This window comes from Rhizopus delemar, genomic scaffold (genome assembly GCF_000149305.1).
Source record: "Rhizopus delemar RA 99-880 supercont3.4 genomic scaffold, whole genome shotgun sequence".
NCBI classification, from domain to species: domain Eukaryota; kingdom Fungi; phylum Mucoromycota; class Mucoromycetes; order Mucorales; family Rhizopodaceae; genus Rhizopus; species Rhizopus delemar.
In genome coordinates this window covers 1,128,453-1,155,590 of record NW_027137830.1, presented here as the reverse complement: position 1 = coordinate 1,155,590, position 27,138 = coordinate 1,128,453, and the positions used below count along the sequence as shown (strand labels likewise).

The 27,138-nt window shown below is 35.1% G+C and overlaps 10 protein-coding genes and 1 non-coding gene across 11 annotated transcripts; 4 read left to right on the top strand and 7 right to left on the bottom strand.

Moving 5' to 3' along the window:
* Positions 1 to 1,531: 1,531 nt before the first annotated feature.
* On the bottom strand, positions 1,532 to 1,882 carry RO3G_05941 (uncharacterized protein; the record flags this gene model as incomplete). Its single annotated transcript, XM_067660531.1, has 2 exons — positions 1,532 to 1,721; positions 1,854 to 1,882. 2 exons carry the CDS (start codon positions 1,880 to 1,882, stop codon positions 1,532 to 1,534), a joined length of 219 nt encoding a protein of 72 aa, XP_067516632.1.
* A 597-nt stretch (positions 1,883 to 2,479) lies between these two features.
* Positions 2,480 to 3,208, bottom strand: RO3G_05940 (uncharacterized protein; the record flags this gene model as incomplete). Its single annotated transcript, XM_067660530.1, has 1 exon — positions 2,480 to 3,208. The coding sequence occupies one exon, from the start codon at positions 3,206 to 3,208 to the stop codon at positions 2,480 to 2,482; it is 729 nt and encodes a 242-aa protein (XP_067516631.1).
* A 589-nt stretch (positions 3,209 to 3,797) lies between these two features.
* Positions 3,798 to 4,661, bottom strand: RO3G_05939 (uncharacterized protein; the record flags this gene model as incomplete). The annotated part of the gene is made up of 1 exon (XM_067660529.1): positions 3,798 to 4,661. One exon carries the CDS (start codon positions 4,659 to 4,661, stop codon positions 3,798 to 3,800), a length of 864 nt encoding a protein of 287 aa, XP_067516630.1.
* A 2,031-nt stretch (positions 4,662 to 6,692) lies between these two features.
* Positions 6,693 to 7,028, top strand: RO3G_05938 (uncharacterized protein; the record flags this gene model as incomplete). Its single annotated transcript, XM_067660528.1, has 1 exon — positions 6,693 to 7,028. The coding sequence occupies one exon, from the start codon at positions 6,693 to 6,695 to the stop codon at positions 7,026 to 7,028; it is 336 nt and encodes a 111-aa protein (XP_067516629.1).
* Positions 7,029 to 7,651: 623 nt separating this feature from the next.
* RO3G_05937 (uncharacterized protein) lies at positions 7,652 to 9,023 on the bottom strand (the record flags this gene model as incomplete). The annotated part of the gene is made up of 2 exons (XM_067660527.1): positions 7,652 to 8,023; positions 8,094 to 9,023. 2 exons carry the CDS (start codon positions 9,021 to 9,023, stop codon positions 7,652 to 7,654), a joined length of 1,302 nt encoding a protein of 433 aa, XP_067516628.1.
* A 3,854-nt stretch (positions 9,024 to 12,877) lies between these two features.
* RO3G_05936 (uncharacterized protein) lies at positions 12,878 to 13,441 on the top strand (the record flags this gene model as incomplete). Its single annotated transcript, XM_067660526.1, has 1 exon — positions 12,878 to 13,441. One exon carries the CDS (start codon positions 12,878 to 12,880, stop codon positions 13,439 to 13,441), a length of 564 nt encoding a protein of 187 aa, XP_067516627.1.
* Positions 13,442 to 13,471: 30 nt separating this feature from the next.
* RO3G_05935 (uncharacterized protein) lies at positions 13,472 to 13,900 on the top strand (the record flags this gene model as incomplete). Its single annotated transcript, XM_067660525.1, has 1 exon — positions 13,472 to 13,900. One exon carries the CDS (start codon positions 13,472 to 13,474, stop codon positions 13,898 to 13,900), a length of 429 nt encoding a protein of 142 aa, XP_067516626.1.
* Positions 13,901 to 17,725: 3,825 nt separating this feature from the next.
* On the top strand, positions 17,726 to 18,679 carry RO3G_05934 (uncharacterized protein; the record flags this gene model as incomplete). The annotated part of the gene is made up of 1 exon (XM_067660524.1): positions 17,726 to 18,679. The coding sequence occupies one exon, from the start codon at positions 17,726 to 17,728 to the stop codon at positions 18,677 to 18,679; it is 954 nt and encodes a 317-aa protein (XP_067516625.1).
* A 3,502-nt stretch (positions 18,680 to 22,181) lies between these two features.
* On the bottom strand, positions 22,182 to 22,580 carry RO3G_05933 (uncharacterized protein; the record flags this gene model as incomplete). Its single annotated transcript, XM_067660523.1, has 1 exon — positions 22,182 to 22,580. The coding sequence occupies one exon, from the start codon at positions 22,578 to 22,580 to the stop codon at positions 22,182 to 22,184; it is 399 nt and encodes a 132-aa protein (XP_067516624.1).
* A 24-nt stretch (positions 22,581 to 22,604) lies between these two features.
* RO3G_05932 (uncharacterized protein) lies at positions 22,605 to 23,135 on the bottom strand (the record flags this gene model as incomplete). Its single annotated transcript, XM_067660522.1, has 1 exon — positions 22,605 to 23,135. The coding sequence occupies one exon, from the start codon at positions 23,133 to 23,135 to the stop codon at positions 22,605 to 22,607; it is 531 nt and encodes a 176-aa protein (XP_067516623.1).
* A 1,942-nt stretch (positions 23,136 to 25,077) lies between these two features.
* On the bottom strand, positions 25,078 to 25,149 carry RO3G_19063. The gene has a single exon. It is a non-coding gene; the product is annotated as a tRNA-Asp (tRNA).
* Between the last annotated feature and the right edge of the window lie 1,989 nt (positions 25,150 to 27,138).

Genomic DNA, 27,138 nt, shown 5'->3' with positions numbered 1-27,138 from the left:
AAGGCAAAGCTATGACGATACGACACTAGACCAAAAAGGGTAGGTTATCTTTGGAAAAGAATAGTTAAAGAGTTGGGCTCTTTTATTGAAAGTGATATACACGTATACCACTAGCATATGCCAAGAAGAATATTCGATAATATCAAGAGATGAGATGATTATACAAAGTCTTAGATTTTAGCCACTTTTGCGGTTTTTAGATAATATAAAATTTTATAAATAAAAAGCATGTTCCTCGCTCAGTTTTAACAATGTCATGCTAGGAATACACATAAATTACAATAGCTAGTATATCTTCCTTCTAATATAGTTTCATGGCTATCGCAATTATCGTGAGCAAGTAATAGTGGTTAAAAGCTGAAAAAAAATTTTGCGCACCAGTTTTGTCCACTACTGTATCTCAAACTTTGACTGTCTGTGCCACAATAAAAAGGGCATTTATACGTCAACTTTCGGATATGGGCAATGTTTATTGGTGGAATTTGATACTGCTAAATGTAGTATTTTAAACATCCGGTATTTTTTACTTGTTTACACATGTTTGAAATAATGAAATTTAATACGACCCAACCGGTTGCCATCACAACTTTTCTCACTTTTGACGTGATTAGAATGCCATCTGTATTTAAGAGTGCTTACAATTCCTTTATTTTAAATTTTATATTCCCTTGTTTAAATCATTTCTCTTTTTTACCTTCTCGTCAATTGCATGCATAAATGACTGTCAGAGGAGAAAGCAAACGATCTCAAACAGACATTAACCGGATCCACATCAAAGTATGATATTGCTAAGGAGACTGGATTACATGAATCAACTGTTAGTAGATACTTTATAACGTTGTTTTCAAGTAGGACAGTGAGCTCATGTGATAGACCTGCAATAGTCTCCAAAGTGATGAAGCGGTTAATCAAAAGAAAAGTCATGGAAGGGGTTCTAAAGACTTCCAAAGAGGTATACCTGGAGCTGATTGAATTTGGCTATGATATCTCATACCAGCCAGAAATTAACATACTGAAATCAATGGAGTTCCATTTTCTGATAGAAAAAAAGGAGCCATTTCAGACAAAAGTGCATACGTAGCATCAGTTAGAATGGAACAAGGAGCATCAGGATTGGGCAATGGTTGAATGACAACAAATCGTTTATTTTAATGAAACCAAGATCAACGTATAGGGCTTTGATGATGCTGATCACTATTGGAAACGGCCAAGTGACCTTCTTCAACATCATGACCTGGATTTTGCAATCAATCACGGAGCTAGCAAAATGATTCCCTGGGGTTGTATAATCTCTGAAGGACCAGGATATGCTTGCTAAATTTACGATGGAAACTTGAACTCGGGTGTTTACCAGCATATTTTGAACACTACGCTTCGTGATACTACGAAGTACTACAATTTCGACTGGTCCAACATTTAGTTTTAGCATGATAATAACACAAAGCACAAGGCATAATCTACAATAGCCTAGTTATGTAGTCACCAAGAGAGCTATGTTAACTATTGGCCAACTTAGATCCCCGACTTAAATTCAATCGAGCACGTAGGACATCAATTGAGGTTGAAATTCAAGTATTACGGATATAGAGCAAAGAACATGGATGTGTTTTGGGAGCGAGTTGATGAAATATGAAATGACTTCCATAAAGATCTTTGCCAAGGACATGTAGATAACATTTCGGAAAGAACTCAAGAGATTATTAATGGAAAAGGAGGACCAACTAAATATTAATAAATAAGTTTATTCTGTGAAAATTTTCATTTTTTCAAATTGCGCGCTTCTTACTTCCTTCAATACTTATCCAATAGGGCTTAAACTCTTTCAAACTTTTCACAACATGTAGGAAATTTACTGTGTGGGAACAGAGGCAGTTTGTGCCATTATAACAGGATGTGCGCTACAAAAACCAAGAAAAATGGATTCCTTGCAGCAGTTTTGTGACCTACTGTACTTAAGCTCGGTCTATTTGTGAGGTATTTTGACTTTATTGATATCTAGTTGATCCGCCCTTTTCAGCAATGACAGCTTCTATTCTTTCTGGCATACTGTCAATATACTCTAAGCACTGATCTTTTGTAAAGGAATCCCATTCCTTTTCCACTCTCTGCCATAGTTCGTGCATGCTTTTTGCTCTATTTTAGTACATGCTTAGCTTCAGCTTAAGATGATGCCATATATGCTCGATTGGACTCAAATCAGGACTTTGGGATGGCCAGTCATCAATATAACACATACTGTTACACTACCTCAAAAAATTGTTCATTTTGAACCGCCTTTTACACATTTCGTACTGAATCTGCTTCGCATAATCTCCAATCAGCACTCGACATAAACCATTATGAAGCACTGCTTCTCAGCTATTTACTACACTGTAAGCATATCACGTGCTATGCGTAAATGCTGGAAAATATCCAATCAAAAATCAAAATCAAAATGAACAATTTTTTGGGTTTTTGTCGACATTTTTTATTTTATTAGCTAATAATTAATCTCACCGCCCTTTTCTTTTAAAACAAGTTGTAGTCTTTGCGGCATGCTGCATACGAACTGCTCGCAGTATTCCTTTGTAATTTCATTGTACCAAATATCTGCAACCCGTTCAAATAGTTCTTTCATACTTAAGAGTGCAGTTTCATAAGCATACAGCCAGACTTCTAAGTAATCCCATAAATCCTCTATAGGATTTAAGTCAGGTGAATATGCTGGCCAATCCAGTAGCTGCATCTTGTTATCTACGAACCATTTTTGTGTTAGTCTAGATGTATGCTTTGGATCGTTATCGTGTTGAAATATAATGTCATCCTTTGACATATCGTATTCTTCTAATGAAGAGAGCATATCCTCCGTCATAATCTTGCAATACAGCTCTGAATCTAAACCTCCGAGCACTTGAGTGATATATCCAGCTCCGTCTGCTGTCAAATAGCTCCAAAGTAGTATACTACCGTCTCCATGCTCATAAGTTTGGTTGGCGTTGTGATCCTGCAGAGGCCTTCCTTCTTGTAGCCAAGTCCATTGTTTACCATCTGAACGCAAACAATTAATTTTCGTTTCGTCGCTAAAGACTACTCCTTTCCAGCCTTCCTTTGTCCAACCTATATGCTTCTTGGCAAACTGAAGGAGCGCCTTTTGGGAAGAATGCGTTAAAGGAAGAGCTGTTGGTTTTCGTCGAGATTTAAATTTGGAGCTTTTAAGAAGGTTTCGCATAGTCTGGCTGCAAATATCCGAACCTAAGCCCCTTAAGTCTCTGGCAGCGTGCTCTGCGGTCTTGTACACACTATCATTGAACCTGCACAATACAAGGCGCGCGTCGTATATGTTAAGTTTCTTGGGTCGACCTGCTTGCAATACGGAGTGATGGTCTACTTCTTTCGCAATGTTCGAAATAGACCCTTTAGAAACATGTAACTCGTTGCTGATAGCATCGTACGACTTTCCTCTTCTTAAAGCGGAAATAATTGCATTTCGTTGGGTTTCTGAAATTTCGCAATTTACCACTACTTGAAATGTCGAGATGGAGCAATGAGAGATTACAATGGGAAAACAAAAAAAACCAAATTCGACCAGGGCTGCCTTGGAATAGCAGAAGTAGTCACGGGTAAAAATTATGATAGCAGTCACGAGTTAGTCCTATGTTATTTGGGAACATAGGCGTAAATTTAGTTCATATTCAAAAAACCCAAAAAATTGTTCATTTTGATTTTGATTTTTGATTGGATATTTTCCAGCATTTACGCATAGCACGTGATATGCTTACAGTGTAATAAATAGCTGAGAAGCAGTGCTTCATAATGGCTTATGTCGAGTGCTGATTGGAGATTATGCGAAGCAGATTCAGTACGAAATGTGTAAAAGGCGGTTCAAAATGAACAGTTTTTTGAGGTAGTGTATCTTCCATATACTGTTTTGTAGACTTTGATCGGTGTTTTGGGTCGTTGTCATGTTGAAAAATGGATGATTTCCAATCTAGGCCATAGCACCCGAGCGTGTCTTTAAGGCTTGTGCCAAGGATTTCTTGGTATACCTCTGAATTCATGGTGCCATCATACATCTGACATGCATACCCGGGTCCCTCACTGGTTATACAGCCCCACAACATGATACCACCACCACCATGCTTCACTGTAACTTCAATGTGATGAGGCTGAAGACGGTCTCCTTTACGCTTCCAGTAGTATTTACAGCCATCCGAGCCCCAAATATTAATTTTGGTTTCATCCGAGAAGATGACACGTCGCCAGTCGTGAATGGCCCAATACTGATGCTTTTTAGCCCAAGCTAATCGAGCTTTCTTGTGCTGTGCAGTGAGTAAAGGCTTCTTCTTTTTTATCCCAGCAAAGATCTCCACAGAACGCAAAACATTAACAGCGGATTGGAACGACATAGAATGCCACAACTCTTCGAACTTCAGGTGGACCTCCTTGGTAGTCCTTAATGAGTCATTTAGGACCTCTCGCTTGATTAGTCGACGAGTGATGTCGCTTACAAGATGCTGTTTGCCATCTTTCTTGCGAATCCGGTTAGGCATCCACTTATTTGCATGGTTGATAACAGTGTTTTGATGCACTCCAAACCGTTTTGCAGTAACATCAGTCAATACATCATGCTCTATTGCTGATTTGATGTCCATTTGAGTTTCGTATGCTAAGGATTTGGGCATTTTTGCAGACGGATAGATGATGCAGTAGATGGAAACTTACTTACGGATTAGCGAAAGAAAGAATAATCGATCCTTTTCCAAAATTTAAATTTTATGTTCCGGGATGACTGCGCTAACCGGGAAATGTCTAAAACTTGCAGGAACATTGTTTGAAATGACCTATGGCGGAGAAAAGAAATAATTGATGAAAGTCAAAATACCTCACAAATAGACCGCCTCCAGTTCATAGTTGCTTATTCGCTCAGTTTTCAATTTCCGTTGTCGGAAATTTTATGCAAATATACTCCACTTATTGTACAACATCTGCGCAAAGTTTGAGAAAGATACAAAAGCTATTGAGTAATCTAGAAGACTATAACGTCAAAAAGTGTTGAGATTTGTGAGGTATTTTGACCCACTGTATTATTAGGTTTGGAAAACTGATCAGATGATTTCGGTTTTTTATTACCCTTGTTAGACCTTTTTGAGTAGTGACCTTGAACTCTTTGATAATTGTCTACATCCATGGGCGTTGTCTCCAAGATTTCCGGTTGATCGATTAATTTTGCCTTGACTTCGAGTTCAATCGCTTGTTGTATGACTTTAGTAATTGTATCAAGCTTGAGTGCAGCTTAAATTGCAATCAACGCTAACCTAGTTTCTGGTTTATCTAACGATTGAATGAAAAGATTGATCTTAGTATCTTCGGTATAGTCATCAGAAATCAAATTAAGCAGATGTTCCCATTTTGTTGCATGTAAACGAATAGATTCGTTAGCTCCTTTTCTGCATCGTTTTAAGTCTTTCAATAGTCGTTGGTTATCTACATCCGCAGGCACACCAAAGCGAGCAATTAGTGCTTCTTTGAGTAGAGACCACGACGCAAGAATATCAGGTGCTAAAGTAGGGAGCCATTGTTGAATGAGGGTAGGCATTTAATGAGAAATGTGTATACCACAAAGATCCAAGTCTGTTACGCCTTGAACTTTTGCTTGCATTTCGAAATTTGATAACCAAATACGCATACTCATGTTTGTATCGCGTTTAGCAACAGGTATAGTCTTTGCCCTTTCATGCATGAGCTATTGACTGAAATCTGAGAGTGTTGCATTGTTGACCGTTGATGAAGAGGTCGAGTTAGGGCTAGTAGTTATGCCTGACATAGTGAAAAAATATTCGGGTGCTGTGTGATAAGAATCTGTGCTTGTGGTTGAGTTAGAAGTAGAATTAAATGACTCGATGCTGTGAAACGAGTTAGTTGATAGACGTCGTCGCCAAAAAAAATGATCTCTGCGCCTTCGTTTAGTCGCAGAAGTGAATAAAAATTGATTTGACCTCTTAGTAATGAATTATTGAGCTTGGTAGCCTCACCATGTAAAGTGGAAAGTGTATGTGTAACAATAGCTTAGTAAAGAAAGAGATGATTTATTAAATTTAAACTTCAGATAATTATTTAACTCCACAATCTAAGCGGTAGGCTAGGCAAATTCAATGGCCAATAGAACCTGATGCACTGACTGAAATCCTACCAAACTTGGCATCAAAGATGATACAAGGTACAAAAATGTGTATGCGGAAATTCATGCAGATCGGAGCTTAATTGGGACCAACGATTTCCGGGACCTATCTTTTGCCCTTACCTAAAAACGTAACCTGATATACTACACTCACTTAGAGCAAACCCAACGGTCACTATTAAATTAACTTTAATACCCGAAATCAAAAAATTGTCACCCAACGGTCCCTATTAGCGGCCCTATTAAAGTTAAAAAGCCTCAAATTTTTGTCCAAAGTGGTTAAACTTAACAGGAATTTTCAGACGTTTTAATTTTCGTGTAACATTCTATGTAAACCATACAAACAACCTATTTATGACGAGTCTTTTACTTTTTCACTTTATATGTTGTCTTAAAACGTGTTTAATCCAGTTTCATCTTAAATAATTAAGACAACAGTTGATATCCGATTGATTTTTTAGTATAAATAGAGCTGAACGTTACTAATAATTGTAAGTTTTTTCTCTTTTCATCCACTTTAATGAAATTTTTAAAAATGAATACTGAAAACACTGCTCTTTCTGCCCAATCTCCTGCTGCTACTAGGTCACCTCGTACTCCTAACTGGAGTAAGGGTGACGATATCAAGTTGTGCGAAGCTTGGGTATCCACTTCTGAGGATCCTATCCGAGGAAGTGACCAAAAATACGAAGCCCTCTGGGAGCGTATTTTGCAAGACTTCAAGGCTCGTGAACCTGAAAGGCAAAGAAACGCCATCAACTTGGAATCTCGCTGGCGAATCATCAAGAAGGAAGTGACCAAATTCTGTGGTAAATTTGCTCAAGCGAAAGCTTTGAACCCAAGCGGATTCAACGAGAAAGACATTGTATGAATTTAATTTTCTAATTTACTACATCTGAAGACAAAACTAACAATTGTTGAATTAGTTTGAAAAAGCCAAGTTATTCTACCTGGATGACGTAAAAAAAGAATTCAAGCTGAAGGGTTGCTACAAAATACTATCCACGCACGAAAAGTGGATATGTAATATCAAAGAAAGTCCTCGCAAGGCAAAAGGTACGAAGCGAGCCTTAGAATCAGCTGACGGTGACGACGTGGAGGACATAGGAGAAGAGACAGTCCAAGGAAACTCTCGCCCGGAAGGAAGAAAGAAGGGGAAAGCTCTTGAAGAATCAAGAAAAAAATCAATGACATGATGAAAAACATTGTGGGTGCTGGAAGTGAGGTTGCTAATTCTAGCAAAGGCCTGGTTGAAGCTCTTGAGCTGAAGAATGAGCTTGCTATTATGGCAATTGATTTGTCCACTGTTGCGCCCGACAAAGTGGAATATTATAGAGCTTTGCAAAGCATGTACATGCAAAAGCGCTTATCTATGAATAAAGATAATTAAAGCCTTCATATGTCCTCTACTTTTTTTTGCTACTCATTTTCCCTTTCGAATATTATGTTGCTACTGTTTATGATACGCATTTTTTTAAAAAAGATATTTATTAATTAACTATTGGCAGGTTGGTTGCCATATCTAGCCCACATGTGCTCCATCAAATCTTCTTGGAGCTGGTTATGGGCTTGTCTGTCCATGACACCACGCAATCGCGCTCTCATCTGCTCAAATCCAGCAGAGACATCTTCAGTTCTTTCGAACAGAAGCTCAACACCGTCATAATCCACTACTTGAGAGAGACCAGAATCTCTCTCATCCTCAATGATCATATTATGCAATATAATACAGGTTTGCATTATATTGCAGAAATCGGGCTTTTTCCATAGCCTTGCAGCTTCCCGGACTATCGCAAATCTTGCCTTAAGAACACCAAAGGCACGCTCCACATCCTTTCTTGCCTCTTCCTGCTTTTGGGCAAAGATCTAAATAAGTTTATGAAAAAAAAATTTAAATAAACACGAAATAAATATCTAACCCATCCATTAGACTTACTTTGGCCTTGGGAGTGATAGGGCAAGGGATGGTCTTCACAAAAGCAGCATACTTGGGATAAATCCCATCTGCAAGGTAATAGCCATAGTCGTAATTATGGCCGTTTACAACGAAGTTTGCCTTAGGGCTTTTGCCTTGGGCTACTTCGTTGAAAACTGGAGACCTGTCCAAAACGTTCAAATCATTCAGGGATCCAGGTGAACCAAAAAAAGCATGCCAAATCCAGAGATCGTAGGAAGCAACAGCTTCAAGAATGATGGTTGGGGAGCCATCTTTGCCGATGTACTGACCATGCCAAGCAGTGGGGCAGTTCTTCCACACCCAATGGGTACAATCGATGGACCCAATCATCCCCGGGAAACCCCTTTCCTCTCCAACGGCCAAGAGACGCTTGATATCATCGGCATTTGGACGACGCAGATATTCATCCTTATAGACAGATATCACTGCCTCACAAAACAGCTTCAACCACATCATCGCTGAGCTTTCTGACATATGAAGATATTCATCTACGCAGTCAGCCGAGTAACCATAAGCTAGCTGGCGAAGAGCAGCAGTCATTTTCTGGTAAGGAGAAAATCCAGCTACACCAGCAGAATCGTACTTTTGCTTAAAGCGATGATCCTTTTCCTGGATAGCTTCAAGAATACGAAGAAACAGGCTTCGACGCATTCTGAAGCGACGGCGAAAGGTGCGTTCATCATAAGTTGGTGATTGCGAGAAGTAATCTGCCATTAACCGACGATGACCACTTACACGATCTCGATTAACAACCTTATGTCCAGGGACTGAACCGAGATACTGGCTTTCCTCTTCACAAAGATTGTTGAATTCTTCCAAAAGAAGAAGACATTCTGCAGTCAATTTATGAAAACGTTGGATATTGTTGAGTTGTTCTACTACAGCGTCGAAAATTTCGTCAGAGCTCATGTCAAATTTTCAAAAAAAAATGAAAGGTAAAAGGGACCAAAATCTTAATAGGGTCCGACTTAATAGGAACCATAAAGTGACTCTTGCACAAAAGGTATTAAACATTTAACTCCGACCGATTAAATTTAATATTTTAATAGGAACCGTTGGGTTTGCTCTTCATTATTGAGGGATTATGTCCATATGTGAATATTTCCATGGTCACAGATTCAAAGCGCTGTCCTGGTGCTCTTACTTGCAGTAGCAGAAACTATGTACTCATTGGCTGATTGCAAATCGTCAACCATACATGGGCGTATAAAATACAAAAAAAATACGGACTACAAGCTTTCAGTCTTATTTGTTAAAATTCTATATTTTTGTGCGGTATGCGTTAGCTTTTTAGCTATATTTACTAAGTGTACTATTTGCAAACAGTTATATTTAATGAAGTTTGGTGATATATAATATATTGAGACTACAAAAAGCTTTGTTTTGTATGTACGTATATCGTTGCACTACTTAACTCGAGGGTGTACATTTGCTAAAGGCGACTCGGTATATATGTAGGCTAATGGGAACATACATACAAGTATTGGCGATATAAACTTAGAAATAGGATGTGGTGAAATAAAAATAAAGCTCACTATGTGGAAACCTTAGCAAACTTTTTGCAAAAAAAAAAAAAAAAAAAAAAAAACCGCACCAAGCAAAAAATTTCGAACACTATTGTATGCATAAAGTGCGAAAGATTGTTGAATGCGCTTACAGTCGAGACAGTCATCAAATTTGGATGCGTAATGTTATAGAACAGTAACTGATTGTAGTTGACACTAATAAATATAAGTCTTAATACAAGATCATAATTAAAATAAAATAAAATATAAGTTTATTTAAATAAGATCATACGATCAATTCCAATTAAACATGTTCTTTTAGAATATGCATTGTATTCATGAGAGTTCTTTGATAAGAAGAAGTATCAACTAAAATAACCAAATCCAATCCAATGTCAGGAATATTGCTAATCTTTCATATAATTGAAATAACGCGTAAAATAACGTTATTCAATTCAGTGAGGAATTCACAGAATAAAAGATAATCTATGACAGACATACAAAAGAACAAATGAAAAGTTTTCATAATCATAATTATAGATAACACTTGCTAAAGTACCTGAATATTAGAAGAACGATAACAATAGAAGATATCAAGCCACTCACTCAATAAGATATAAATACCTGCCTTCAATTAGAATAATTTTTACTAAAACTTAAACTGAAATAAAGATCAGTCTCAAAAAGTACTCAAACTGTTTCTCGATCTTTGTTTCTACCTTTTTCTTTATTATTTTTACCATTATACAACACGTAATACCTGCAAAATCCTTGTAGGTCACTATGCAAGGCCTTTTTGAAAGCATCTGCAATTCTTGTCGTTATTGTTTCATCATCCAGCGCTTGTTCTTTTTTGATATTGCTTTCAGAAACAAACCAAAATTACTCAATTGAACATATTCAGGAGAGCAAGGAGGTACATACAGTGCCCGACAAAACCCTTCAAGTGCCTTGGCTTTTTTCGTTTGTTGCTTGTCACCGAGCACTGAACACTACAACTGGCAGTAAGTCATACCTCATTTAAGAGCTACGGTGACAGGGTACTTAGATAATATTTAAAAACTGCGTTTCATGTAATGACCGCGGAGTAATAGCATTGTAAAAACAGACGTACACTTGAAAGGTTTTTGGGGAATTCTTATTTTAGAACAATTAACATTTATTATATCTTTTCAAGGACACTATTTTTTGTCCTAGGGCACAATTTTTAAAGCTCAGGCTTGAAAAATTTTATGTTATTTTTACATGTTCTATTAAATACAGTAGGTGAAAAAACTGTTGCAACCTTTCCAGAAATCGCACTTTTTCAGCTTAATCTCCTTACCTAGACCAGTCTGCGCCTATAAATTCATATGGTGTTTAGACTAATGTCGTGGCTGCTACATACTTCAATTTCGCTCTCCTGTTTAAAGCACAGCTGGAAAAACCTGATTGGCTATGTTGCGGATTCACAATTTTATATATTCAAAAAACGACTACTTATCATTCTGTTTAAAAATCAACGAGCTTCTCTAAGGAAACCAGTGTTAAGTCATTCTCAGCTAGAAATGTGTTACCCTTTATATTATTCTGATGTAAATAGATGGATTGTTTTCATCAATTTTTCCGCACTTATCCTCAATTTATTTTTTCATACTTTTTTACACAAAATGCCATCTGTTTCATCATCTCGTAGCTAAGATGGTATGAAGTCTGTGTTGCATGATAGCAGGACACTTGCTGATATTTACGCCAAACTCCATATTTTCCCATCACTTGTTTATCGATATACAAAAAAGCTAAAGGTCAATATCTCAAGCAGTCAGATGGGTAGACCACTAATTGTGGCTGATGTTACCAAGAATTACATGAAAATCCAAATCATTAGGGGACAGCTACAGATAGCCAAAGATGCGTATCGACTGCTATTGGAACCTGGACCCTCTATGTTGCATAGTTCCACAGTTAATGTGTTAAAACCAATGAACTTCCAATTGAAGCTGAAAAAAAGAAGCAATTTTTGACAAAAGAGCATACGAAACGAAAGTTAGCTTGGGCCAGGAAGTACCACAGCTAGTATATTGATTCATGGCGACAAGTGGTCTTTTTAGATGAAGTGAAAATTAGTATATGGGCATTGGATGGTGTCAAGTATTACTGTGTAAGACCAGGCGATGCTTTACATCCAACCACCTGGACTTTGCAGATAAGCATCTACGTGCGCAATTATTTATGTAGAAGCATATAACTAAAACAGTGGTTGATATGGGTTTCAAACTTACGATGGGTAGTAAATTCAGAGGTTTACCAGCAAATGGTTGATACAGTGCCTCACAAAACCCTTCAAGTGTTTTGGTTTTTTTCGTTTTTTGCTTGTCACCGAGTATTAAGTACAACAATTGGTAGCATGCCATATATCATCTGAAAGCCACGACGGTAGGGTACTTGGATAATGTTTAAACTCCGAGTTTCATGTAATGACCGCGGAGTAATAGCATTTTAAAAACAGGCACACACTTGAAGGGTTTTGTGAGATTTAAAAAATCTGAAGTTAATGTCGTAAAAACCATCATAAACGTCACAAAAGTGTGGCTTATTAATGTTTTTTGTAAAAGTTTTTTGTTTTTTACATTTTTTTATTTTTTTTTGCTCTTTTTTTTTAACATTACCTAATTAAGTGACATGCGACCAATTAGCAATGACATTCAGAACAGAATTGTTCAACTTCTTAAGGAAGGAGTTTCTGGTGAAGAAATATCAAAAAAGACTGGTGTTAGTACTGGAACTGTTTCAAAAATTCGAAAAAACCACGATTTGGGTGATTTAAATAGTAATGGAGGCAGACCATTCCTAATCTCGACATTACTGGGTCGGCGAATCTTGCGAAATTTCAACTCTGGCAATTACAGTAGGGACAAAATCAGTCCGTTTTTTGGTTTTTTCGCAATGCCTCTCCGAGAATTAAATTTAGAGCTCCGCTTTGCTGACACTAAATTTGCACATAGAATAAACAAAAATGTTGGTGTAACCTAATTGCTTCTAGCTGCATTTCTTCTGTAGTTATGGCGGAAAAAGTGATTTTCCGTGATTGCTGCTAACGCCCGATTTTGCATTAGGTCCCGTATCTCCAGAAACAGTCTCTGGATTGACTTGAAATTTAGTTCGGTATGTCTTATGACGCCAGTGAACGCTTACGCGTTCTCATATTTTAGCTCATTTTATTGTTTTACATTTTTTCTTTTTCCCCATTTACCTCATCTCAGATTAGCCAAACACGCCATGACAGCAAAGAATGCCGACAAACATGTCCAAATTGAAAACATGTTGAACCACTCCATTCCATGGAATATAATTCAAAAGAAAGTAGGCTGTGGAAAGTCCATGATTCGAAGAATTTCAAGGAAAACCAAGATGCAGTCAAAAAATAGCGCGGGTAGACATCGTTTACTCACACCTAGGGAGGAAACCAAAGCAGCTAGAGATATAATACTAGGCTTATCTAAAAGCGCAGCTGATGCCTCCTTTGGCGTTAAAAAACCAGATCGATCAGTCAATCCGAAAACAATTACTCGTACTTTCAAACGCAAAGGTCTAAAATCCGCTAAAAAAAAGACGGCACTTCCACTTAGTAATGACAGGCAAAAGGCACGATATGATTGGGCAAAGGCTCATAAAGACTGGTCCGAGACTGATTGGGAACGCGTTGTCTTTTCTGATGAGACAAAGATCCAAAAAAGAGGGCCTAATGGTCTAGGATACGCTTGGAAAGAGGATAATGCACCTTATCGAGACCATCACTACAAGAAGAAACATGCTTATGGAGCAGGCGGGATTATGCTTTGAAGTTGCATAACTATACATGGAGGGGACTACATGTCCTGGCTACAAAGTAATGTAAATGGTGAGCTATACACATCAGTACTTGAGGAGGACGACAAGGAAACATTGAAGTACTATGGCCTGCAAAGTAGTGACATGATCTTTCAACAAGATAATGCAAGCATCCATTGTGCTTCAGCTCCTTCAAAATGGTTCCAAAAGAACAAGGTTAAGCTCCTGAGTTGGCCAGCATACTCTCCTGATCTTAACCCAATTGAAAATGCATGGGCCATGCTTAAAAAGAGGGAACAGATGACAAGACCACCCCCTTCCGTGATTGAGGCTGACCAAGCATTTTTTGACCGGGTTTCGAAGCTTTGGTATGACCTAGCAACTCCAGAGTACTGTAGAAACCTTATTCACTCCATGCCCCGTCGAGTTCGGGACGTAATCCAGCGTAAGGGCCGTGATACCAAGTACTAATTAAAATTCAAAGAAATAAAAATCCGTCATTTTCAATATATCTTCTCATAACATGTCGGAAACTAAAAAATACCAGTCCCGACAAATATTATCAAATTTGTTGAAAAAAGAGGTAAATTTTTCGTCAGCAAAGCGGAGCTCTAAGTACAATTCCCGGCGTGACATTGCGAAAAAACCAAAAAACGGACTGATTTTGTCCCTTACTGTAAAAAAATGCTTCAGATGCTGCTAGAAAGCTGTTGGAAGATGGTGAAAATATCAGTGCACAGACTATTCGACGTTTTTTAAAAGATTCAGGTTATGCAGCAATTCATAAGCCTAAAGTCTTACCTTTGACCAAGCACCGTATGAAGGAAAGATATGAATTTGCTCGTGCACATCTATCGTGGACCATCGACGATTGGAAAAAAGTAATTTTCAGTGACGAAACTAAAGTGAATAGAATTAGTTCAGATGGTTTACAATGGACTTGGACCAATGGCGACAAGTTAAAAGACTTTCAGGTTCAGCATATGATCAAGCATCACTACGGCGCAAGGTTTACTTTCTGAAGTTATTTTACTCTTTATAAATCGTTTTGATTACCAAAAATGTTAATTTTTTTATTGTTTTTTCATTGTCCTCCACATTATTTTTTTAAAAATGCTCCAGCCTTTTTTTACTGCTCCACTTTTTTTTTTTCTGTAAATAAATGCTGAAATAAAGTGAATCTACTTGGCAAAATCACTTTTAAAACCATATACAACCTTATTTATACTGTTAAAAAGACATAACACAGCCATATTGCACAACTCGCATTTTTCTGCATTATGACTGTAATGATCGTAAAAAAATCCCTATTCATTAGTTTCTTTGAGCAATTACAAAGTAGATTGTGCATAATTTTTTATTTTTTTTTTTTTTCTTGAACTATATTTTATGGTTGTTTTTAAAATAGATAATTTACAACAACAAAAAAAGAGACAACTTATAACTCAATCACGGTCCAGAATGTAAAAAAAAAAAAAAAAAAAAAAAAACAAAGCTCACCTTTTTTATGCCTTTGTTACTTGTCATATCCTAAATCACTTTTACATCTTGTACTCCAGCTGACATGTTTTTAAAGAAAACTTAAATTGTGAAAAAGAAGACATGTAAGCATAATGGCGAAGAGTTAGTAGTGTGCCTGTACTATTAGTTTTATTTATTTCAGCAAATTTAAACAAGACATGTTTTGATTGCCGTAACTTTTCTTTGTATCCAAATGTAGTGCTGCTTCATTATACTTTGACTAGTCGAGTTACATTACAACATTTTTATATTAATTGAACTGAGAGTGATTTGTGATAGTTGTGAATCTTTACTATTTTGTATTAAATATGCAGAAATAAATTGAAAGTAGTAAATGCTTAATAGATATAAAGAGCTGTATAAACTATTATCAAGTTCAAGCCATATACAATAAAGTAATTCATTTATAAATTACTCCCTCATTCGGTAAAAATATTGTTTTGAGTAGGTTGTCCTTTGTTATTATAATTTTTACTGTTATATTCAGTTTATTGAAGCCAAAGGAGCTTATTTGTTTTGTTGCTAAAGAATAATAGAACCAATGATTGTTTTAATCATTTACATGATTTAAATAATCCAATTTGCAAAAATAATACAAAAAAAAATAAAAAATAAAAAAAAACGCGTTTGCAAATGCTCTGAAATGACGTCGCTATAACTTACAAGTGTTTCAAAAAGTACAAAAAACTTCCGATTGTACTTCTTTTCCTTCTTCATGTAATCTTGCTACGACATTCTTAGGGCTCATAGCTATTTTTACTATTCTAAACATTTGCTAGCAATTCAATTGTTATTATTTATCTTGTACCTTAATCCAGTTATTTACCCCTTTCCATCAAAACTGCTCTTTTATCCTGAATTATAATTATACCATGGTCGATTAATACATGGCTCTGTGAAAGTGTAAAAGTAAATAGTTATGATAAAGAAACGTCTGCTTACTTCTGATTCTAGTGATTTATAGAAGAAACTTGGATAACATGCTTTTACAATTACTTAACAAGACTTAGCTTTTTTTTAAGGTAAATAATGAATGCTTATTAATATATATTGTGTCTAACGTAGAACTACAGAATATGAGCTACTCTTTATTCAGCACTGTGCTTTATGAAATATTTAGTAGAAAAAAGTCTCTATATGGTAGGAAAAAAAAAACATACAAGTTCAGTACTCATAATGAAAAACCTTATTTTGATTAGCATATTGGGTATAAGGTTGTAAATTCTTGTAACAGCGACGTAAAATTGTAGAGATAATGGAAGGTGTCAAACAGCATATCATTTTGTAGTGCAACTTGTTAACAGATACAAAACCTGAACCTCTGTTTAACAACTCTGAAAACGATTCTTTTTTATTACAGTTACAAAAGGTATAAAAATAGTTTCTTTTAGAAAGTTTTAAGTATAGTAACATATGGATAGAATTTATTTGGGTTATAGTCAAAGTGTGATTGATATGAATATAGCAATATATAAGAGAAGATTCGATTATATTTTGGATGAAGATTTGATGGTAATTTGAAAAAAAGGAACGTGGAAAAAGAAGTTATTAAATCATAGACGTAGGCATAAAAGCATAAATAGATAAAAAAGAGAAGGTTGTATAAATGAAATGAGGTATAAGGCAGTAATCAAAGGTCGAAAAGCACACCATCATGTCTACCACCAACTTTATCATTATAAATTTGAATTTATCCTTTATTGCTGAATATAAGAACAACTCAACACATTCAAGTTGCCTGCTACATTTAATACAGCAAAATGCTTGCATTCGGTATCCTTTTCAACCATCAATACATTAAAAGCGTCAAGCTTATGATTTTTCATCGCATTTACAACTTTTGAAAGCGGGCTTGATTGCTATGCGTGTGTTGGAATTATATGTAGACTTCTTTTATAAAAACTCAATGATGATAAGGAATCACTACTTGGATTCTTTTATTGCCATGAAGTGATGAAGCAACAGATTCAATGCTAACACTAGACTTACTTTCCATGCCAACGTCCAAGTCAACATTTATATTAAAATCGTTATCAACAACATCATCAAACGAAGTAGTCTCTGAATAATATCAAGTATTTATTGTAGAAACCAGACGAAGATTATGATTCTTGAGGATGCCTATTTGGCTGTAGTTGATTAAATCTACCTAATTAGTCAATGGTTCTGTATGGGGTAATGCTGATTATAGAGATGATCCGTATATATAATGCATATGAATTATCATTTCTGGAATATTATAGGTAGAAACAAAACAAAAAAAGGTGGAAACTAATATAGAACGTAAACAAACGTTGGTTCATATCTTGCAATATACATACAGTAGCGGACAAAACTGGTGCACAAAAATTAAAATCAGCATTGCATCTCCGCTATATGTCTGCGACATTTGTGGCATATACCATCTGAAAGGCAGTCTAAAATATGCATTATGCTAGGTAAACCGGAACTGTGCCGGACATCCTTCAGGAATAAGGTCATTTTTAGTGATTTTTTGAATATTTCAATTTTCGCCAAAAATGTAGTACTTGTCTAGCCTTCTTTCAAATCTACCCATTTCTTTCTAGTTTGCTGTAAAATTTTATAATACACTAGTGCATTCCAATAGCTTTTAAAAAATATATAAACCCTTGCCTAATTTGTATCTCTCTATGAATTTCACTTCTTATTTTTACCCTATCCATTTTAACAAAGTACCAGCACTCTATGCCCAAAAAAATCAGCAACGATAAAAGAGAAGCTGTGAAATCTAGAATACGCTCAGGTCGTACGACAATGGATATTTCTAGAACAACAGGAGTCTCTAAATGGACGATCAACAGGATAAGAAAGGAAGAAAAGAACATCAAGGCTCGTAACCGTGGTGGTCGACCGGTCGTAGTTAAAAAAATAACTAATGCAATCATCCGTCTAAAGTTTCGACAACGACTCTTACGCACAGCTTCTGATGCTCAGCTCTTTTTGAGGTCCTTAGGATACAGTATTAGCAAACGGTCGGTCAGAAGGCTTCTTAGAAAGATAAGCTTCAAGTCTGGAATTAAGAAGTACAAGCCTTTCATCAGCTATACAAACCAGAAAAAGCGATTGAAGTGGTGTCGCGACAAAGCATCATGGACTGTAGAGGACTGGAAGTCTGTGATCTTCAGCGATGAGACCAAAATCAATGTTTGGGGTGCCGATGGTATACGCTACTATTGGAAGCAAGTCGATCAACCTTGGCGATCCTTTCATGTTAATCAAACAATGAAGCATGGCGGCGGATCTGTTATGCTTTGGGGCTGTATTACATCTCGAGGACCAGGATATACTTGTCGAGTATATGATGGCACAATGAATTCAAAATTATACACCCATATTTTGTCTACTACGTATCAAGAAAGCCTAGCATATTATGGTTTGAAACATTGTGATGTTTTGTTTCAACATGACAATGACCCAAAGCACAAGTCAAGGCATACCACTAACTGGTTATCTGATAATGGGATATCGGTATTAAAAGATTGGCCGCCACAAAGTCCCGATCTAAATCCTATTGAACATGTTTGGCGACAGTTAAAGTCAAAGCTGTCTCAATACGATACCACACCAAGAAGCATAGACGATCTCTGGAAAAGAATCGATAAAGAGTGGAACTCTTTTACTGAAAGTGATATGCAGCCATACTATGAAAGCATGCCAAAACGAATTGCTGCTGTTATCAAAAGACGAGGCAATTATACGAACTTTTAGGTTTTAATCACTTTTATGGTTTTTTTTAAAAATATCTATTCTTATAAATAAAGGCTTGGTTCTCCCTCATTTTTGGCAATGCAATGATTAAACTTTGCACAATTTGCAACATTTAGTACACCTTCCATCTGATATAGTTTCATAGATATTGCAACTGTAATGAGCAAGTAATGGTAGCTTATAGCTGAAAAAAAGTTTTGTGCACCAGTTTTGTCCGCTACTGTATGTTGATAGCAAGTAACTTTTAGTTTAGAAAATATAATGCTAAAATACAAATACTTATGGAAAAAGAAGAGGTTAATATAAAGTTGTAGGTATTAGAGACAATTGTTATCTAGGCTACAGTTAAGTATAAGGCTCTTTTTTTTTATTTTGCTATCTTTTTTAATAAAAAAAACTGTCCATTCCTTAAATTCTTAATCGTGGGTACCATACGGGATTGTCTCATGACTAAATCTCCACGATGGTAATGCTAACTATTTTTCTTCCTCTTCTTTTTTTTATTTGCCTTAGTTGCTATTCTTCAATGTTATTGGTCCTATGACGTTAATGCAACAAAATAAACTTGCATGGATTTTAAAGTATCTTTTTTTTTTTAATAAGTACTTTGTTCTTTTAGTTTATTATTATTATTATTATTTATAACTATCATTACTTTACTTTGTTGACAGTTTCTGATACTTCTAGCTATTGTTGATATGCATCGTACTTTGAAAACAAAATAGTTAAAGCTTAATCAACTCAAAAAGTTAATCTTTACAAAAGAGAGAAAACAATCCTTTATTTTATTGCATGGTATAAAGTTGTTGGATGTTGTACATCTTTTAACTATCTCTTTTTTTCTTTTGCTTATAGTAAACTTTAGCTTTCTTTACATCAAGTATCATGTTTACTTTATTCAAACAAGATGTTTTTAACTAATGGTTCACCAATTGAAGAAAGTTCGTTTATGATTAGATTTCAACATGTAACAACCCTTACCCTTTTTTTTTTTTTTACATGTATAGTTTCTTGCATTTTTTTCTTATCTTTGCCATCTTACTTACTCTATCTGTAGTATACAATTTAAGTATAGTCAACACCATACCATGCTGTAGACCAGTTTGTCGCAACTATACATAATTATTCATCCACTGCTTTTGTGTACTGTACTTGATGTGTTGTTTCATAATGCATTTGCTGTTGATATTAGGTAAGATTATAGTGCATACACTTTAGATAAATTGAGCCTTAGCTAACAGCGTATTGTATAGATCATATGTTTAAACAGGATGAAAGGTATAATTTATTTGTTTATTATTTTTCTCTTGACTAATGGTTTTTATTCATTAGATATTAGTACTCTCTTTTATTTTGCAATGAAAAAAGCGTATGAGGTGACCGTAATGATATCAATGATAACAACAATGATGATAGAGCATTATTGAACCTAATACAGTACACGAGCATGCACTTGAGGAAAGACAGTAGTGATTGTATAAGGCAATGGATATTTATTATCAAATTATATAAAAAAAAAATCAATCCTGGTACATAATAATGAAATTTCAAGAATTTAAATATTAATCATCTTGTTGAATGTAGATTGTAATGAAGATTGTCAAATGTAAAGTAGATTGTGATAAAGGCTGTCAAGTGTAATTAAATCTACTAAATGAGCTGCACTGGATATTATCATCGAGGACAGGTACGCAATGGCTTATGAATGTATTGGATTTGTTCATCCTTTATTATTTTATTGTATTTTTTTTTATTCTTTTTTTTTATTTTGGTGTAAATCAAATGAAAAATGTACACTATTAAATACATAATTAAATAAATAAAGCACTGTATTATTAAATCATTTAAACCTGTCCATTTATACTACCCTATACAACGATAAACCTACCCATTAATACTACCCTATGCAACGATAAGCCTACCCATTTTACTGGATATATACGCCAAAAGAGACCACCTAGTACGTTCGATTTCAAACTCCTCGGCCTTAATTCCTCTCCATTAAGTCAAATATTTCGCTAAATTCAACCAAAAGAGCGAAGTAGCTCCCACTAAAAAAATTGCTAAGGTGAGCAGAATGCGGTGTTTTTTTGCGCCGTAGTGCATGGCGGAGGCTCATTGATGCTGTGGGGCTGTTTAACATGGCATGGTGTTGGATACCTATCCAATATCAAGGGAAGCATTAATTCTGACTTTTACATTGATATTTTGGAAGATGGGTTAATGAAAACGATTGATTGGTATGAGCTTCAAAAAGAAGATATTATATTCCAGCAAGACAATGCTAGTATCCATACTGCTAAAAAGGTCTCTGAGTGGCTGGACAACAATAATATTACTGTATTAAGATGGCCTTCTCACTCTCCAGACTTAAATCCTATTGAGAATCTTTGGTCAATCCTGAAACGACGCTTATTGCAGTATGAAAAGCAGCCGGACGGAATGCTTGAGTTATGGTCAAGAGTAGAGAACGTTTGGGAGTCAATTACTCAGAATGAGTGCCAAAAACTCATAGAAAGTATGCCTAAACGTATTAAAGCAGTTTACAATGCAAAAGGAGGACATACTAAACATTAATTGTTATAAAATAAAAATCCCACAAAACCCTTCAAGTGTGTGCCTGTTTTTAAAATGCTATTACTCCGCGGTCATTACATGAAACTCGGAGTTTAAACATTATCCAAGTACCCTACCGTCGTGGCTTTCAGATGATATATGGCATGCTACCAATTGTTGTACTTAATACTCGGTGACAAGCAAAAAACGAAAAAAACCAAAACACTTGAAGGGTTTTGTGAGGCACTGTATCACATACATGAAAATGCTAGGGTACTACAGTTTTGACAAGTCTCAATTTTATCTTCAGTTAGTTAAGAACCCTAACCAGACGTTGAAATTGACAATCAAATACTTGGCTGTGACCAACGTCTAATGTATTAACTACTAGCCAATGCAAAGTCTAGACTTGTGTCCAATACTGCGTGTTTAGCACCAACATAAACTTCAAATCAGAACTTATGACACACATGCATGTGACGTTGATTATCTATAGGAAAACGTTGATATGGAATGGAACAATTTTATTATCTATCTTCGCAAACAATATGTAGATACCATGCAACTAAGAAATGAAGCTGTTATTAAGGCAAAAGAAGAGCACACAGCTTCTTAATAAAAATGTCACTTTTTTGCAAAAATCAGAATATGGAATTTTTCACGTATCATAAGCCTTTCCTCCTCAGCTAGTATCATGTAATTCATTTTAATAATGCTAACATACAGTAGCGGACAAAACTGGTGCACAAAACTTTTTTTCAGCTATAAGCTACCATTACTTGCTCATTACAGTTGCAATATCTATGAAACTATATCAGATGGAAGGCGTACTAAATGTTGCAAATTGTGCAAAGTTTAATCATTGCATTGCCAAAAATGAGGGAGAACCAAGCCTTTATTTATAAGAATAGATATTTTTAAAAAAAACCATAAAAGTGATTAAAACCTAAAAGTTCGTATAATTGCCTCGTCTTTTGATAACAGCAGCAATTCGTTTTGGCATGCTTTCATAGTATGGCTGCATATCACTTTCAGTAAAAGAGTTCCACTCTTTATCGATTCTTTTCCAGAGATCGTCCATGCTTCTTGGTGTGGTATCGTATTGAGACAGCTTTGACTTTAACTGTCGCCAAACATATTCAATAGGATTTAGATCGGGACTTTGTGGCGGCCAATCTTTTAATACCGATATCCCATTATCAGATAACCAGTTAGTGGTATGCCTTGACTTGTGCTTTGGGTCATTGTCATGTTGAAACAAAACATCACAATTTTTCAAACCATAATATGCTAGGCTTTCTTGATACGTAGTAGACAAAATATGGGTGTATAATTTTGAATTCATTGTGCCATCATATACTCGACAAGCTTATCCTGGTCCTCGAGATGTAATACAGCCCCAAAGCATAACAGATCCGCCGCCATGCTTCATTGTTTGATTAACATGAAAGGATCGCCAAGGTTGATCGACTTGCTTCCAATAGTAGCGTATACCATCGGCGCCCCAAACATTGATTTTGGTCTCATCGCTGAAGATCACAGACTTCCAGTCCTCCACAGTCCATGATGTTTTGTCGCGACACCACTTCAATCGCTTTTTCTGGTTTGTATAGCTGATGAAAGGTTTGTACTTCTTAATTCCAGACTTGAAGCCTATCTTTCTAAGAAGCCTTCTGACCGACCGTTTGCTAATACTGTATCCTAAGGACCTCAAAAAGAGCTGAGCATCAGAATCTGTGCGTAAGAGTCCTTGTCGAAACTTTAGACGGATGATTGCATTAGTTATTTTTTTAACTACGACCGGTCGACCACCACGGTTACGAGCCTTGATGTTCTTTTCTTCCTTTCTTATCCTGTTGATCGTCCATTTAGAGACTCCTGTTGTTCTAGAAATATCCATTGTCGTACGACCTGAGCGTATTCCAGATTTCACAGCTTCTCTTTTATCGTTGCTGACTTTTTTGGGCATAGAGTGCTGGTACTTTGTTAAAATGGATAGGGTAAAAATAAGAAGTGAAATTCATAGAGAGATACAAATTAGGCAAGGGTTTATATATTTTTTAAAAGCTATTGGAATGCACTAGTGTATTATAAAATTTTACAGCAAACTAGAAAGAAATGGGTAGATTTGAAAGAAGGCTAGACAAGTACTACATTTTTGGCGAAAATTGAAATATTCAAAAAATCACTAAAAATGACCTTATTCCTGAAGGATGTCCGGCACAGTTCCGGTTTACCTAGCATAATGCATATTTTAGACTGCCTTTCAGATGGTATATGCCACAAATGTCGCAGACATATAGCGGAGATTCAATGCTGATTTTAATTTTTGTGCACCAGTTTTGTCCGCTACTGTACGTACAACAGGAGGTACTTTTATGCTTTAACAGGAAGAAAGTATCTGTGCATTAGTTTGCCTGGAACATGGAATTAAGCGAGAATTGAACTAAGGTTGCAACACTTTTTTCACCTACTGTATATATATGAATAATATTTTTTTTCTCTTTAGCTTTTCTTATTGTTTTTGACCTTTTTTATATTTTCAACGTTTTTTATCTTTCCAACATTTTTTATCTTTCTCACTTGACTCGGCTAATCTCTGTGTATCCTTATTGCCATTTTCGTTACAATGGCATCTCTCCTATAACCATACAGTTTTCCTTTTTCGTGTTTCGTGTGTTACACTTCGTTTTCATATAGGTTCTTACGCAAAAGTTCATTTTCTAACTGGCGTGCTACTGTAACTTGTTAGTACTTGGGACTTGGCTTGTGTTAAAGTGATGTAGATTTTCTTAATTTGAGGTTTGAAGTCTTGAATGACTTGAGCTTAGGTAACTTGTTTGAACGTTTAACAGTTCTTTTGATAGAGTAAATTGTCTTTGAGTAGTGACCACCAGATCTTTTTAGATCAATAAGGTTAAGAGTAAGGTTGTTTAATAAAAGATAAAAATAAAAGGAATCTTTCTTGATTTGTGATAACTCGGGTATCAGATCAGAAAGAATAAGTAAGAATAAAAAGAAAAAAAAAAGGTAATTGTGACGCAATAAGAAAAGATTGCTTTTTAAGCGTAAGAAGATTTGATATCTTGAATTTATAGAATTTATAGAACTTATTGGGTTTATTGGATAATGTTATTTTGTATAAAATGTTCATCTTATTTATATTGTAATTTTTATTACTTTAATGGCTTGAGATTTGAATATGCTTTTAGATTGATAGTAGAGTTGTTAAGAAGATTTGATGAGCTTTAAAGGTAGATTCGTTGCTAATAGTGACCACCAGATCTTGTTAAGTTGATCAAACTGTTTTGAGTAAAGTAAAATAAAAAAATAATATAAAAGGGAATTACAATGAAGTGTATATGCTTCAAGGGACTTCTTGTTCTTGATGTTAAGTAAAATAAAAGAAAAATAAAAGAGGTTTACTTTGAATGATATTTATTTGAAATAATCAAAAAGTAGAAACAAGGTATGTGAAAACAAAAGTAAGTAAGAACAAAAGTAAGTAGGTAAAGTATAAGAAATATTGAAGTTATTTATATGTTTTTGGTTTTTCTGATTTTACGCTGTTTTTGATGATTTTATGAATATTCTATATTTTTTTGTATTTTTCTGGATTTATCTGTATTCATACGTATTTGTTTGTATGTTCCTGGATTTAAACTAATTGGAGAGAGAAAAGTCGAATGCTGCCAAAGTTTGCTGCATTGTGTTACACTAGTTTACAGTTGAAAGTCCAAAAGAGATAATTGTGTCACATTCAAAAAACGTAACAATATCTTTCAAAATTATCTAAAAATGATAGGCGGATTTACATTGTCGCTGTAAATGCTTTGGAAAAACTCTCCGGCGGGGAATTGAACCCCGGTCTCCCGCGTGACAGGCGGGGATACTCACCACTATACTACCGAAGAAGGTGTGGGTATTTGTCGTAGTGGTTAAAATACTACCGTATAAGTTGCGTGTTCTCCCACTGCAAATAATTGGTGATTTTCAACATCCACAATCAGTTGTTGCATCTAATAATCAACGTTTTTGACGTCTTTGATTAAATGAAAAAAATTAACTTTCGCTGTATTGGTCATTTTCGAATTTTAAAAAAAGATTCAGGCGCGAAAAAAATAAAGAAATTGAACAATACTTTTGTTTTTTTTGTAGCGTAAGTATTCATAAAGTTATTCATGTCTTAAAAAAGTGTCTTTTTTTTTTCAAATGGTCTTTTTTTGGAAATCCTGTTCCCTCTATCGTTGAAAGACCGATATCTTCGTTTTTTTTATTTTTGAGGGCAAAATGCGGAAATCAAAAGCATTTTGCGATTATTTTGTTCAAAAGAATACATATTAGGAAGGTAGTCTATGATTTTTAGCTTAGATCATTACAAACGTGTTACAGAACGTAACAAAATAGTCGTGTTTGGGAAAAAAAAATCTGGTAAAAAAAAGACTAAGTTAAAAAAAAAAGAAAAGAAAAAAGTATAGCAATAAAAAGTTCATTGTTCAAATGAAAACAGTACTCTAACAACAAATATACTTTATATTTATGCAAATGCTATTACATTATAACAAAAGAATAAAAAAAAAAATAAAGAAGCTCTGTTAACATTTTGTTACAAGGCAGTTATAATTAACAAATACATACAAAACTCTTTTGTTTATCAAGGATCTATGAAAGATTTACCGTCTATCCACTATATATATATATACAAACTCCGCGTGCGGAGTTTGGTATGCTTAATATGGTAATTGGGGCCACAGAACACGATTCCATCATTTTTAAGCGGAGTTTATTGGACCAAAATTGGCCAATTGTGAGATCTACTAAGAACAGTCGTTATTTTTCCTTTTTTATCACTTCACTCAAGAGGGATGACAAGTAGAAGGTCATTAAAAAAGTCCGGATCGAGATACGACTTCTGCAGGTCGAGAAAAACAGCTCCCACTGGAAATAATTTAAGAATATTAAGTCGGTAATATTCGCGTAATATCTGAGATTTTACACGAATATTACCAGATTTAAAACGGCACCTTTCAAGAGAATTTTACGGCAGTTGGTAATATTTCAAGTATTACTCGAATATTACGCGCGCTAAAAAAAACACTTGAAATCTCTAATTTTACCTTGATTTCACGTAAAAAAAAAAGAGAGTAATATTCGCATTTTACTTGATATGATAGGCCGGTTCTTTTTTAACCGTTACATATTTACTTCTTGTTATTGGATGAAATCATGTTTACTCATATACTTCTTGACATTCTTATTTGTAGAAAACCTTATCATTTTATACACTTCGTTGGCTTAAAAAACAATATATTGGGTTTTAAAATTATACTTTTTATTGGATAAAAAATTTTGTATTGAAATATGGTTTCTGTCATGTTTTGACATGTCAATAAGATAACAGTCTTATCATTCTAAGCTAAATCTTTACAAATGAGTTTGAATAAGAATAGATCCTGATAATTACCAACTGCCCTGAACAGTCAAGTTTCACTTTCATCTCAACAGTTGATTATTTACATCAGTTTATAAAATTTTTTTTATACATGTCAAATCATATCAGTCGTAACTATCTCTTGTCATTTAATCTCAGGTCTTGCTCAAACTAATATAAATAGCCTTGGAATCTTTCTTTAATAAAAGCATTCGACTTTAGAACTATTGTTCGGTCTCGTTAATTCTTCTTTGTTCATATTTTTATACTTAAAACACTTCAGTTTCTATACTTCTTTACGTCTTTTGAATGGCTAGATACTATATCATTTCTACCTTTTGGCAAAATAATACAGCAATTCATCCATCCATCAGCGAACATCTTCCTTTTTTAACTTACCTTGTTTGAGACGTAATAAATAGAATTAATTTCAATAAAGCCATTGTAAGTTGTCCATCTTAAGAAAAAGAGC